At 34.6% G+C, this 15,313-nt stretch overlaps 1 protein-coding gene across 7 annotated transcripts in view; it reads left to right on the forward strand.

Moving 5' to 3' along the window:
- LOC133521123 (uncharacterized) overlaps positions 1-15,313 on the forward strand; it is a 614,754-nt gene that overhangs the window by 331,160 nt on the left and 268,281 nt on the right. Inside the window, exons 1-2 of one of the 7 annotated variants that reach the window (XM_061855901.1) lie at positions 8,728-9,205; positions 14,856-15,106. The exons of 5 other annotated variants lie outside the window; for them this stretch is intronic. In XM_061855901.1, coding sequence (XP_061711885.1) covers positions 15,053-15,106 — 54 coding nt within the window. In that variant the 5' untranslated portion in view covers positions 8,728-9,205; positions 14,856-15,052. Of the gene's footprint in view, positions 1-8,727; positions 9,206-14,855; positions 15,107-15,313 lie in introns of those variants that run through there. One more of the 7 variants, XM_061855902.1, reaches the window with a different exon arrangement.

The raw sequence follows: 15,313 nt of genomic DNA on the forward strand, positions 1-15,313 counted from the left end.
GCTCCAAAATTTAAGGACACCCAAGTACAGCTCGGCAAATTTACCTGTGCGGATGGTGAACTAGAGGAATGACGTTGACTGCGAACAATTAGTGAGAATTTGTGGACTTTTGAAGCCGCTTTGAGCTGAAAGTGTTAATTTGTGTTTTTGTAAGCTTGGCAAGTTTACTTGTGCGGATGGTGAACTAGAAGAATGACGATGACTGCTTACAATTAGCGAGAGTTTGTGGACTTTTGGCGCCGCTTTGAGCTGAAAGCGTAAATTTGTGTTTCTGTAAGCTTTGCGGTGCGGATATTTGAAACCAACGGAAGTGGTACTATTTGCTCGTTGAGTGGGTGTGCGTTCGAGAAATGCGGCTTTCGTACGGGATCTACAATTCTAGAATTTAAGGAGGTTACTCAGACGGTTTGCGAGCTAACTTCGGGTTCTATTTATTTGACGTTCATAAGCTCATTGTAATATGCCTATAGTAATCATCCCTATAATAGAACATAGGCACCAGTAATGGAATGGTATAGACAAATCCTGTAAAACAAGTATTTATCACCAGTTTTTAATCGCTGGCAACATTTTACCATAAATAAGAGACAAAGAGGCTGCTTAAGTTAAATTTTTCATTGATATTTGTTAGTTAGAAAATGAATGGCGCCATGCATGCCATGACTGGAGTAAAAAACCACAGTTTTCATTGGTTAATAATGTTGAAACCAATTACAGTAGCTTTCATTAAATACACAGAAAACATAAAGGACGAATTGGACATCCAACTTTTAAAGCGTAAAGCGGTAGCAATTTTACAGGTGTCGATGAGATATCAAAAATACTCCGAATTTCCTCTTAAATGTCCCATGATTGGTGCCGTTAACATACTTGAATACTAAACTATCTTTATCTTTTGATCTTTATCTTTATTTTCACCTGCTGCCAATGGTAACGCTGACAGAGTGACATGACGTGCCGTCAGTGTAGTATGTCAAGTAAATTGAACACGCTCGGCGTTTAGGAATGAATTTATTCTAATTAAGTGTAACATCTAATGTATTCGTAAAGCCACATTATGTAGTAATTTGCTGAATTAACAGTGTCCGTTACAAGTACTTGTACATATTTAGGAAAATCTTTAGAAAATTGAACTATGTCCGAATTCTATATACTTACTTTGTTTTTTAGCATTACAAAAAGTGTAAACAATCTAGACGTGTCTTTTTATTGGCAAACGCTATTATAAACAGTAACAATAACGTTTTTTCTCTTTGTTTTGGCACAAACGGTCATTACAGAAGAGTTACATTGAAAAATATTACATTTAATATAGACAATACAGTGCCGAAAACGTTATGGACTATAGCTATTAATTTTGTTTATTTTTAATTAGTTTTACTTATGAAACCAAAATAATGTAAATGATCATAATATATGCCATATATTTGTTATATAATTTTTGGGACTTATTTTTCAATTGTGTTTTTAAAATAAAAGGCACATCAAGATTGTTTACCCTTTTTGTAATCATAATAACGAGGAGGATAAAACGAGGTATAAGGATAGTATGCCTTGAACTTCAGAGAGATACAAATAAAACAAATGATAAATGACTTTAAATGGCCGAAGAACTGCACTTTTAAAATGACACTCACAGTTCCGTACCTAAATAAGAATGTTGTGTGAGTAGCTTCTTAGAAAATAAAAATGGTTATGTTGATTCTTTAATGTAAGTATTTTTTTTTTACTTTTTTCGCAACGAGGGGTTACTAGGCTCGATAAGATCAGAAATGAACACATACGTGGAATTTTCAACGTAGCCTCTATCCCTGAAAAGGAAGGTTATCTGAGGCGCTACGAACATGTTATGCGGAGAGGTGATGAGTATGTGGCTATAGCTGCCGGAAAAAGAAGAGGTACAGGCCAGCCCCCATCAACATGATAGACCAGTATGACCAGCCTGTTAAAGATGGAAAATCTTACTGATCCGACAACCCTAGATAGAATGTCATGGTGCAGAAAAATTAGAGAGCCGACCCCACTAAATGTGGGAATAAGCAAAGAAGAAGAAGAAATATCTACGAAACTAGAAGCACTTTCCACTCAGGCCTTATTAGTTAAGTAGGTAGATATTAACGTTTTTCTAAATAACCCCGCTTTGGAAGTTACCCCAATTCAGCTTAAAGCGTAAATGAAGCCTCGTTTCACCGCACTAAACCAATCTCTCTGAAAACTAGAATATAAGGTATAAGTAGAACTGCTTTCGGCATTCCGCCTGCACGAGTAATTCTCCGCCTTTCGGCCGTTTGCTAACAAGCGCCAAAGAGAACAGCCTATCCTAAATGAAAAGCACGCGCGGGTATTTGCGGCCTATCAATTACCCTACGAAAGAACAAAGAAAATACCAGTAAATGGAATATTCGACGAGCTATCACGTATAAACGCTTATTTATTATGCAATTATGGGCTTGAAATGCGAAAAAACTAATATTTTCCGCGTTTCAAGCTGATAATTGTTTACCTACTAAATAAATGTACTTAAAATATTCAGAAAAATCGTGTTGGTATAAGTTAATTAAAATCTAATTTAATTTGTAAGTTTGTTGACCTTTGATATTAAGTAAATATGTCGTGTCATATCTAATTAACCTAAGATTATTGTCAAATGAGCAGTCTCTTTTATTAGATGAAAGTGCGCTAAAATGCAGCATGAATTATGCGCGATTAACCACGCCTCTTGCTTTTACTAGAATTAATTATTTATAATAACCTATTAGGCACGCGATGTAAATGCGAAGCATGCAACTCTTATTAAGTAATGCCTAGACACTTAAATAACTTGTCAGGATGTCGCCGTCGACGGATACGTCTGGGAGGACATCATCATCATAGTAAAATTCATCGAATCATCTCTGTGAAGCCACTCTATCAGTTTAACAGGCTATATTAACTCTGCAGTGAGTTTGTTGCGACCGTAGGTATTCGCTAGCTAAGGGACTTGTTTGCAATAGTACTGATACATAGGGGCTTGGTTTGTAGGCTGATCCGTTGTTCCAGGTTCCACCCAACTATCTATAGTCCAAAATCTCCCGACTATTATCCCAAATTAACTCAAATATATTTGTTTTGGTGTAACAAGTGCGTCTAAGTGTTGTGTTACTGCCGGTGAGTTACCATCAGTTAGGCCCGCTGACGTAGTAATTACGTATTGAATCTTTGAACCGAGTTGTAGTACTGGTCTACACTTGGTTTTTACTGTATAGTAAACGCTCGTTTTTATCCACAGGTGTAAAGGTTGAGTTACCCTAAGTCGGTAAGTCGGTCCGTTTGATGGATCGGCTGGTTTACTGCCGTCGTAATGAGCCCGGTAATCGGACCGGGTTTTATCTCGATGCCTGATGGATGCTGGCGTGTGGAAACAATGTGTACAGCTTGTAGGGAAGCTTCGTAGCGAAAAGTTAACTGTTTTGGTTAGACGTTGCGAACTCAGAACGCCTAGCCAGGATGGTAATCGTTAAAAAACGGGAATATAAACTTGAATAATTTATGGACATATTCACATGACTTTTCTTAGCATGTTATCTTACATTTTTACTTTTCGTTTCGTTTTGTGATGTATGATTGTTAATAAGATTCTAAATGAAGGCCAATATTACGCGATAAAGAATGTTTACAGTTCATATTGAAGGGGTTTCGTTGGTGTGACATTCGTTTTTTTTTTCAATTTTATTTAATGAATAAAGGACATTTTTATATACTTAGATTGATTGATTGATTACTGACATTTAAAATAAATTTTATTTCAATTACGAGTACCGTCAAGTGCAAAAATATGTATTGAATGATGATGGTAAGATGTGTACACCCCTATTTTTACACTTGACTGTACACACGTTTACAACAAAACTAAACGTATCTTAACGTTAGCCTGTCTACTGAATAACAATGTAAAGTAAGGAATATGGCTTTATTTGGCTTAAAAAATGTATGTTTTTTATGGGATCTAAATTATATCGACTGGTTGCGTTTCCTCGCTGGATGGCAAATTGTCAATACCAATGCGCGGAGCGGGGAACGAGCCAGCCTTGCTGTGTGATGGCTAGTGGAGCGGATGAGGAAAAGATTTGTTTTAATTGTTGAATAAGTTTTAGGGCCTCCAGCCCCCAAGGACTTGATTATTTGATTATTTTATGTATAAGTTTGTTAGAATTTCCAGTAAGGCGTAATATTATAATTAGGTCTAATGAGCCTTCTAAATTATTCAAAGAAGAATTGTCGGTAACCGTCTACTAAACTTGCATGCCGAACCAAAATATTTGTAGGTATACATATATATTTCCATATTATAAGGTATCTAGGCGTTTACTAATTGCAGCTACCTTGAACGGAGGAAAACAGTATATATTAGAAAGTAGGTATAGTAATTTAATGGAGCATTTTTAATTTCGATCCTAAACATACATAGTATTGATATAAGTGCTTTAATAATAAAATTTTCCTCAAGGCTAAACGTCTATCCCCAAACAATAAAAAAACAAGACTTTCAAGTCTTATTTACAACGTACTACTGTCCAAAATCAAATAACAACAAAACACGTAAACATCACAATTAACTATCATAACGTCATAACTAACTTTCACTTTCACTGTAAATTCAGCCGTATTTCCAAGTAACAAGGTAGGTTTTAAAATGAGTTATGTATGCTTTTACTCATTTAATTGGACAGTTGATATGATATTCTCTTTTAAATGCCCGAGGGTGGGAATAACCTTGAACGGACGGGGTCTAGACTAGACTACGTGTTTGCACTAATGTTGGACGGGGCCCTGTTTTAATAATAAGGATAATCACTTAGCTTTGTGAGGGTGCGACTTTTTGCTAGAATAGTTTAATGAAATTACAAAGTTCATGCTTAAATAATAACAAATAATGCTTTGACTGTGGGATTCCAGTGTGCGGCACTCTGCAGCACAAACAGCCATTATTGACGAAATTCAGTGATTTATATTTTCTTGTTATTAACTTAAAGTAATTTAAATACTTCAGCATGAGTAACACTAAGGAGCAGTGTTGGCCGAAACGTTAATGCAATTGACTAATAACCATTATAAATTGAACCGTAAACTGTAACCGTCCGTTACGGTTTACGGTTCAATTTGTAATGGTTAATGGTCAATTACAATTAATGTTAGACTAACACTGGTAAGGAGCGTACAGTATTGCGTCAAACTTAAAAAACGACTTTGAATTTTGAACATTGTATGATTCATCATTTAATTATTTTAGCCATAGCTATTATTTATATACTATTGTGTCTAAATGGCCACATAAATATTAATTTTCTATGAATCAAATAACGTTTACGTAAATGTATGTATACCTAAGTTCAAATATGTCCGACGATCATTTTACGATAACTTCTTTATGTAGGTTTTTTTCTTCCAATTCTATGAAAATTATATAATGAATTAATGAAATGTTTAATTCCAGAAATAATTTTCCATAGGTATGTACAATAAAATTAGACTAATTAAAGTAAAATCTACAATGAATAAATTAATAGATGTATTTAAGAGATTAATAATAAACTGTACTAAACAGATAAACTTTAGTGCATAAATAACCATTATTATGTCATCCCAAACGTCAATAATGAACTCGCGACGCGGGGGTCTCCCGCGCAGATCTATTTTGGGCACCACATGTTGTAACATGGAGTATACTCCAGTTACCCACTGTACCCATTCATTCGCCTGTCATTAATAAATATGAACAACATGTCAGTATAAAATATACATAGCGGTAATAGTTGTTAAAACAAAATTTGGTTGCTATTGAACGAAGAGTGTGTGACGATATTTAAATAGGGAACTCAATCTCTTGATTGTCCAAAACTAATGAGAAAATTGCATTTTATCCACATGTGGGGCAAAGCAATCAGATGCATATTTTGAATTGTTTCCTTATGTTAGCTGGTAGAATTGACTTTTAAATGATGATCATGAATATTTTTTTATTGCGTTCATTTGGATTTCATTTAATTCGATTTTTTTGATATTTCTTAGTTAGTACTTTTCTCGCGTTGGTGTGGTGAAAAATTTTATGTTTCACTCGGAGGCAAAGTTTGTTTAACCATCGTGCCTTGAAACCCTCGCAACGCTCAAGCTTCCACTTTTCGAACCACTCGCCAAAATCGTAGTACAATTTTGGAATCATTCGCTTGCTCGGGTATCAATATTAGCACGAGCGGTTAAACAACAACGTTGCGCCCTTGTAAAACAAATAACTATTAAAATTGTAATTCTTTTATTTATTTCATTTGTTTATCGAACCCTAAAGAAAAAAATCTCGAGGTTTTCGAGGTATATCAAAACCAAAAATAGCCTATATATTATGTTAATGTTATATGTACTATTATGTAGTTAAAGACTCCTACATCAATCAGAGCATGCCATTTTCCCCAAAAAAAATACAAGCAATATTTGCTTGAAGCCAATCAATTAAGTGTAACCATCACACGGCACTAAATGTATTAAAATTCCATTTCATAACTGAAATCTTAATGATTGTGACTGATCAGCCAGCTGATAGAGTAATGGTTGTTCTTCAATTGTTTCCTCATCAACGTCGATTGTACTAATGACTGGTTAATAGTAAAATGATTCCTATTCAGTCATAAATAAAATACAAATTGATTTGTGATTATGATGTTTGATAAAGGGAAATTATGTAAAAGTGTATTTACTACTATTGGGAATAAATCAAATTACTTTCTTACATATTTTTCTTTGTATTTTTAAAATAGTCACATTATACATAGTGTTTATTTAGTCACCTGCAATAATTTACGGGGTGAATATATAGGTCATACTGAGCAATTTTTACTATGGGACCAACCCCGAAATTGCGGTAATATAATTGCAGGAACAGGCTGCATGTTCAAATATAAATTGTTTGACCAAATTTTTTATTGTTCACAGGTAAGCAACATATTTGGCTGCATAAGCGTAAGCCGGAGACGTGTAAGCAGTACCTATAATACTCGCGATGTAAATATCCTAAAGCCCATATCCTAAATTGCTAAACATCTTGATATGTCCCTGTCTCTCATTTTATCCTGTTGACTTGCAAGTCGGAGGGTCTTGAAGTTATTGAATTTGCATAAATGTGTGTGGAGGTGTTTTTCCTTGGTTGATGACCAAGAGCAAAAAATGCAGTAAATATATATCAGCTGAATAGCGTACTAAAATATCACTCTTTTTGAATAAGAATCCCATGCAGCCCATACAACTTCGTAAGCAAGCATCTCAATACAATCTAATGCCGACATTAAAGTGCCTACATTTCTCTAGCCCATTGACGTTTCTATGAAAGAACGCGCCGGGAGGAGCATATTTAATACACGACCAGACAGTGTATGATTACAGACCACTTACCTGCAAGATCGAAGAATAAAAAAGCCCGCACAACGACTTCAATGACTAAGATTACTATGACAAGAGTAAGAAGAATGTGGAGAAATATATGATATTAGGCCGAATGAATGGCAAACGTAATCGGGGTGGGGCGCGTATGAGATGGTCAAACGCTATGAAGAGTTTGGCTGGCGGCGATCTGCACCATCCAGACTCATCCAGTTCACATATTGGCTTATGACCAGACAAAATGGAGACAAATCACATGTGGTCGCGATCCTTAGCAATAGGGAACGAGGAAAAAGAGAAGAAGAAGAAGACCTTCTAGACCCGACGAACTAGATCTATAGAAAACTGACTAGAGCTCAATAATGACCCCACGGAAGTTGTGCCGCAAGCGATTCAGTAACAGCGCGCATGTTGAAAACATCAAATATTGTGATGCCGCGGCAAGAGGTCAGACAAGTCATGGACCACGGTTTCGAAGTTATAAATGTACTATGAGTTTCGATACTCGTAAGTATATTCCGTCGCTGACTAGACCATTGTGCTAGACAGATCAGGGAAGGCGAATCACGGTCATCGATCCTATATTTGATTTAGTACGAGAGCGCAACTTTATTGATTTAAAATTTGCATCAATTAACCTCACCGGCAAATATTAGACACCGTCTAAGCTAACTTTGCACCGATTTGCATAGAACAAACTGAAGGGGTGGCATTATAAACGTCATGTTTTCATAGAATTTGACATTAATGATGTCATTGCCACACTTTCTCATTACAAATGCCATGCAGACTACGCAGAGTTAGCTTGGTTCGACTCTAGTGTAATCAAGATGTACTTCGAGTTATAGCACTTAATATCAAAACTCATGTTATATTATATACAAATAAATATAAACGAAATTGTATTAGACGTAAAAATAATTTTAAGTGCTACTAAGCGGTGTCATTATTTTTAGTAACCGCGAGTCTTCGTATTATCCTTCACGCTGCAGTGATTGCGGAGTCTTAAGAAAACGGTCTACAGTACGGCGTAGTACGCTCTGTTTACACTTACTTCCAGTAAAAATTCTATGTGAATGTAGAAAGTTGAACGGCGCAGGCCCTGCCGTTCGTCAGGGTTTTATTTCATTTTTCTGCGAAAATGGATGCTCTGTTGACGACTGAAGCAGAATATATTGCCACTTTCTTTGTTTACAGTTTCATCTAATAATGCAGTAAAAATGTAAATAAAATGTTGTTACAAATTTTTCAATTTGTAAATTTGATCAAACGTTTCTTAATATAATAATATTTTTATATATTTTTTTTTATCTTTAGTTAGGTGTGTCCTCATATAAAGGGAATATTGTAAATATTAGCTAAGGGTACCGCGAAAATAACCGTTAATTTATCGAAACCTTTCCATAAAATATAGGCAGCTCCGGAAAATTCAATATTTAGGCTAGTAAAAAGCGTTATCCTTTCGATTATATTTAGTGCATTCTATTATGTTATCGCAAAACCGTAATAATTTACCCCTGTTAGGGACAACAAAGAGGCCAAATAAGCGCCCTCGGAAGGGAGTGAGCGAGAGGTTGCGGCTGTGTGAGTTCCCTAGTCCAGTCAGTCAGGGGTCGACCACCGCGGAGGTCGGACGCGTGCCGGTTTGTTCCATAAATCAGCTGCGACAGCCAAACAAACACTCAGTGATACAAAAGTGACCTTGAAAGTGCTAGGACAGTGTTGCAACGTTATTGGCGTTGTTTTGTGCGTTTAAGGACGGAAAGGAGCGAAAATTATTTTATACCAGTTTTTTAAGGTGATTTGTTTTTTTTTTGCCACACCCTTTATGAAATAAATCTTTTATAATTATTTAAGAAATAATGATACACGATATACCTGTATAAACATATAAATTTCTTTATTTTAACTTTTAAATAGACTGTAATGAATTAAGTAATTGTTCAATTTTGGGGACTAATTTAATTGATTGCGAGTTAAGTGCGTAAACCTCGGGTAAATATCTCAACATTTTAAGTCGAAGTAGGTTTTTGAAGAACGTAAGTAAACAAATTTGTCAATTTTTTTATACCACGACGGTGTTAAACAAGAATACGGCCCGCCTGATGGTAAGCAGTCACCGCAGCCTATGGACGCCTGCAACTCCAGGCGTTTTTAATAAATAAAATATTGTAGCCCATTAAAAGTGAAGCGAATTGGAATGATCCCGAACCCATGAATAATGAATAAGACCGCTTATTACCGATTGGCATAAAATTACCATTCGATGTGAAATAAACAAATATTTACTTTCATGATGTACTTAAATCATATTAAATTATATTATTAATATCAGTAAAGTGCTTTTTCCTCATTACCATTTATAATAAACATCAATTTTATTTAAAATCCTTTTTACAAACTTGACTGCCGCATTGAATGGTATAAATTAGTTACTTATTAATACTACCAAAACAAAGTGCATGTTTACAAATTACTGATACTGCAGTTTTGTTTACATTGTATTTAGTATACACACACGAAACTCAAAATATTTTATGTATTCTTACTTAAATAAATTTAAAGAACCATTTAAAAATATGAATAAATTTTTGGAAAAAAAAAACAATAGGATGATTATTTCATATAATATTTTATTAAATTTCATATAATAAGTCAATAAATAATAATAAATAAAAAACCTTTTTACCGTATTACGGTTATCCTTTCATGCCTGCTTTGATAGGTATTCCAATCATATTAATCTAATAATATCATATTGTTTTGATACCCGATATTACTCTCGAAGAATTTCATTTGTGCTTAGAGTATCTAATTATTAGAAACGTAATAGACATACAGACAGACAGATAAAATAACATTCGCATTTATTTGACGACTGGTCTGGCCTAGTGGGCGACTCTGCCTATGAACCCGATGGTTCTGGGTTCAAATCCCGGTAAGGGCATTTATTTGTGTGATGAGCATGGACAGTTCGACCGGTTTGGCTTAGTGGGTAGTGACCCTGCCTACGAAGCTGATGGTCCCGGGTTCAAATCCTGGTAAGGGCATTTATTCGTGTGATGAGCATGGATATTTGTTCCTGAGTCATGGGTGTTTTCTATGTATTTAAGTATTTATAAATATTTATATAGTATATATATCGTTGTTGTCTAAGTACCCTCAACACAAGCCTTATTGAGCTTACTGTGGAGCTTAGTCAATTTGTGTAATAATGTCCTATAATATTTATTTATTATTATATTAAGTAGGGTTTTGAATCTGAACTCAAAACTGAATAAAAAAGTCTCATTAGAACTTGATCAAATGTTAGTAACTCGGTTATGAGGGCCGGTTATACGTATATCATATCATGAAGGGCGCAACCCCTTGCTTGTATTTAAAACTAACCGTATTGATCGGACAATTTAAAGTATAATACCTACTGGTCAATGTGGAGAAGGGTTTTGCAAATTATTACTAATATGTACTGTAGGTAATAGATAAGAACTTTTTTCGGATATTGATGAATTTCAGTACTGGGAATACACCATTTACGGATGAATAGTGTCTTAGAGGGAAAGAGGTTTTACTTCGAATATGTAAAGCAGTGTTGGCCGAACGTTAATTGCAATTGACCATTAACCATTACAAATTGAACCGTACACCGTAACGGACGGTTACAGTTTACGGTTCAATTTGTAATAGTTAATTGTCAATTGCATTAACGTTTCGGCCAGCACCGATGTAAATTGGTATGACAGGTAGCTACTGTTTATTTACCTAATTAAACGTAGTTTTGTGTATATTTTCCAAAATCATTACTAATTATATTTATTGATAACAATTTCGTGTTTTATTAAAACATTAAACTTGGACTCGGAGTCCGTTTCACAATGTCTAAGTAAAGTAAGAATTAGCTACTTGCCACTTATCTGACGAATAAAGTCATCATTGGTGTTTCACAATTAAAGATTAGGTAGATAAAGTGCAGTTTATTTTTGCAGGAAGTTTTATCTGGAAGTTAATATATTTGTTAATCAGCTATCCAATACATTATTCAGACTTTGTGAAACAGACCCTTAATTGAGTTAAGTATCTACCTTCTTTTGAAATGTCATTAAGGCCGTCTTGCTGATTTGAAAATATTGGGCATCAAAATAATTAGATATACTTTAAAAAAAAATTTTTTTATACGAAATATAATTTTACTTTACGCGATTAAATCTATTTTACAACAATTTTAATCAAATAAATTTGCATAGCACACAGGGGATCTCATTACCATTCTGTAGTTTAACATGAAACAATGATCACAAATCAAGCCTACTGAAAAACCACAATAATACAATTATTGGTAAGCACCTTATTTCAAATCATTAAAGTTAGTTTTCGATTAACTAAGTTCCCCAGTTAAAATTGCAGGGTGTAAACTCTGATACACAACGAAAATGCCGCGGAACGAAAAAGCATATGCACCATTTCACGGTTATACACATATGCCCTTTTAAGTTTTTCGGTATAACACATAGTACACAGTGAGTCATGGCTTACAAGCCCCCATAGATTTAGAGATAGAATACTAATTAGGGGATGGCAGTGATACCCCGCGGTTAGATTTTAAAGATTATTTTAATTAGAAACATGGACTTTGTGATATCTTTCTGAAGTACCCCTGATATATTTAGGTGACTTATTGTGTCTCAGAGGGTGGTCTCGTTTCTACTTATTAAGTAAATAAAAAAATCAATACATCATTCTTGAATATTAGTAAAACAAAAAAAAACCGGACAATTGCGAGTCGAAACTCATTTCAGAGTTTTCGTTGTATTTGTAGTGTAAGACGATATTACTTGCCAACTATATAAATTTTTATTCCCTTGAGTGTCGAAATATACGTTTTTTTATGCGGTATAAAATAAACGGCCATATCTTTTTTTACGTTAACTTACAAGTTTGATTTTTTCACAGCTTCAAGGGACTGCAGACCTGAATAGATATATGGTTTTAATTTCAACTCGATACCTCCACGCGTTTCTGAGATAAAGGGGCTTAATAGACAGGCAGACGGACGGACAGCAAAGTGATCCTATAAGGGTTCCGTTGTTTTCCTTTTGAGTCACGGAACCCTAAAAATCGAAATATCCAGTAATAATTGTAATGCATTGGGAAAATATATAGCATTAATATAATTAATGACTCGTTTTATACTTATGTTTTACCCAAACAAGACATCAAGGTCTTTAATAATTGTACATAAAGTAGAATTGACGACTTGATTCCGTACTAAAGAGTGCTATAAAATCGAGGCTTTAAAAGGTAATGTACAAATTGTGTTGCAAATTTACGAAACCAAATGGCTATTCCAATTCCAAAGTAAGAGTTGCAACAATACTGGATTAAATTGAAGTCTTATTCGGAGATGACAACATTTATTTTCAATTTTCTGCTACGTACTTAATGAAGTTACAACTCGTATACCGTAATATAAAAGTAATGTAACAGTAACACTTTTATTTTTAAATATATACTTAATTTGTTACACCTGGATCCAAAAAACCAAACTAATTGACAGATGGGTCGCATCGGATCAAAAATACCGCAAATGGATTCATTATTTCGGAAGCTAGGTTGAGACGCAGATTTAACTTGAAACTAACTGTAATAGGAAAATATCTAAATGGATTAGTTATCGAATCGTATCATCAGTTAACGCAGAAAGTTACCGAAACACAAATATATTTTAATGCCCGTCGTCATTTATTTCCTATTTCGGTGTACAGTCGCCATTAGATATATCAGAGCAGCCAAAGTGCTCAAAAATATCTGAACACGCACTAGCGCCTTGATAATAGAGGCGTGTTCAGATATTTGTGGCCGCTCCGATATATCTGATGGCGTCTGTACATATGTACGTAGTGACATCAAGCGTTGAGTGACAGGTCAGGTCAGTCCATGTCGTCGAGCTTTAATAGTATTAGGCTGCCAGCCCGTTATAGCCGACGGATATAGGTTTTAGTTGAAGCAGCACACGGATAGTTCGGATCTATCGATGGCTTTTGTGTAATAGAAAAATTGTTCAGTGTGTTTTTCACGCTAAAAGATTACGGAGGTATTTATTACACTTTAAGTATTCATATACACACAGATGAGAAGACAGACATTAATTTATATATTGTCATGAAATATTCAGGGCTTTGGTATGTGTTTATGGTACCCCATAGTAGTGAAATCTTTAAAAATCATTATTTTTGACAAAATGTTGAAGAACTAAACTCGCAAATTTACAATAATTGAGGAAGCAGATCAGGATATAAACTTTTTTTTATTAAAGATAGGTAATGTAATTTGATAGGTAAAGCGGGGATTTGAATAATTTGCCAAAAACATAACAAATACGTAAACAATGTATTAATTCAAGAAATAAAAGGCTTTTTATTTAATATTACATTTATAATGTAATTTGGGAACAAATTGACCAAAATTAGTAACAAAAACTTAAAAGTGATGTTAATCAGGTTATGATCAGAATAAGAAGACAAAACATGTTCGCCCACGGCGGCGTGGGCATGCATGGCGAGAGATGATGCGTTTTGGTACTTACGTTTCGTAAATTAAGGCAGATACATGTAGTAATATTTATGGTCTGATATTTTAGTGGTATTTAAAGCTGGCGACTGACTTATTTCGGTGTAATGTAACACGATCACCGTGAACGATAATTGACCGGCAAATGTTACAAGTCAGTCGCCTCCTTAACCTTTCATAAGCGTGTGGTGGTCAAAAACCGTGGGTTAAAACCTCGTTTGTGCTGTATAGAACAGAAAAAAAATATGCTAAAAATTCTGTAGGATTTATCTTCTATAACAGAACAACATCTAAAAACGCTATAGAATTACTAACAACGAGCGTTATCAGTTTGGAAATTTCTAATCTCAATACCGTTCACTTAAGGTCAATGCACCTGTATTGAACCAAGTGTGGCTGTGGGATAAGTGTGGCTGACCTATTTACGTATTGATAAGTGTTTATTGCGAATTCATACATTTGCCACCAAACGTAGCAAGTAGCAAATGTACGAACTCGCAATAAATACTAATCAATGTGTAAACAGGCCCCAATGTCAATTCCAGCCACACTTAAGCGTATGCCACACTTACCCATATTGACATTACTTTAAATATCACTACCACCACTGTTGGCCGAACGTTAATTAGAATCGTCAATTTACCATTACAAATTGAACCGTAAACCGTAACAGACGGGTTAATTCTTAGTTGTGAAACAAATCGATTGCTTACTTTCACGAACTCTTCTAGCATATCTGAGAAAAAAAGGATTCAAATTAGCTATTTTATTAAACAAATTATCCATGAGTTCGCTAAAGGAAGGATTCGAATGGGTGTTTGGCATTTTTATTTTCTTCTCTAGAGATAAACCCGAAATAAATTGTAATTATTTCTTTCCAGCTTCCACGTGAACCAAAGTGGCTTTAAAAAGACTAATTTACAAATTGTGTTCAAACTTTTACAATTGTGATATAATAAGTGAAAACTTTTGTATGAAAACTGTGCCAAATTTACCATCGAACTAATTGTAAGTGTAGAGGAATTCGGACTCTTAGTGTATGGGTTTAAGGTTGGAATTCCGCCATTAATGGCTCCGGATGGGCACTAACCTATCTAAATTGAACAAGACACGAGTCTCCGGTGTAAATCATGTTAGTATCATCATTTTCTACTATTTTTAAGGCTTTTGTAGAGTGCTCATCGCTTGTTTTGATAATTTGGTTTGTTATTAACATTTTTTGCATTTTTGATTGCGTAGATCTGTAAATTTTCTTTCTTTTGCCATCTCTTATTGTTGTCTTACTATTTGTTTAATTGACTAGAATTTATTAATAAGAGAATCTTCCGTATTTATCGTA

The sequence above is a fragment of the Cydia pomonella genome, chromosome 9, assembly GCF_033807575.1.
Source record: "Cydia pomonella isolate Wapato2018A chromosome 9, ilCydPomo1, whole genome shotgun sequence".
Taxonomy (NCBI): Eukaryota; Metazoa; Arthropoda; class Insecta; order Lepidoptera; family Tortricidae; genus Cydia; species Cydia pomonella.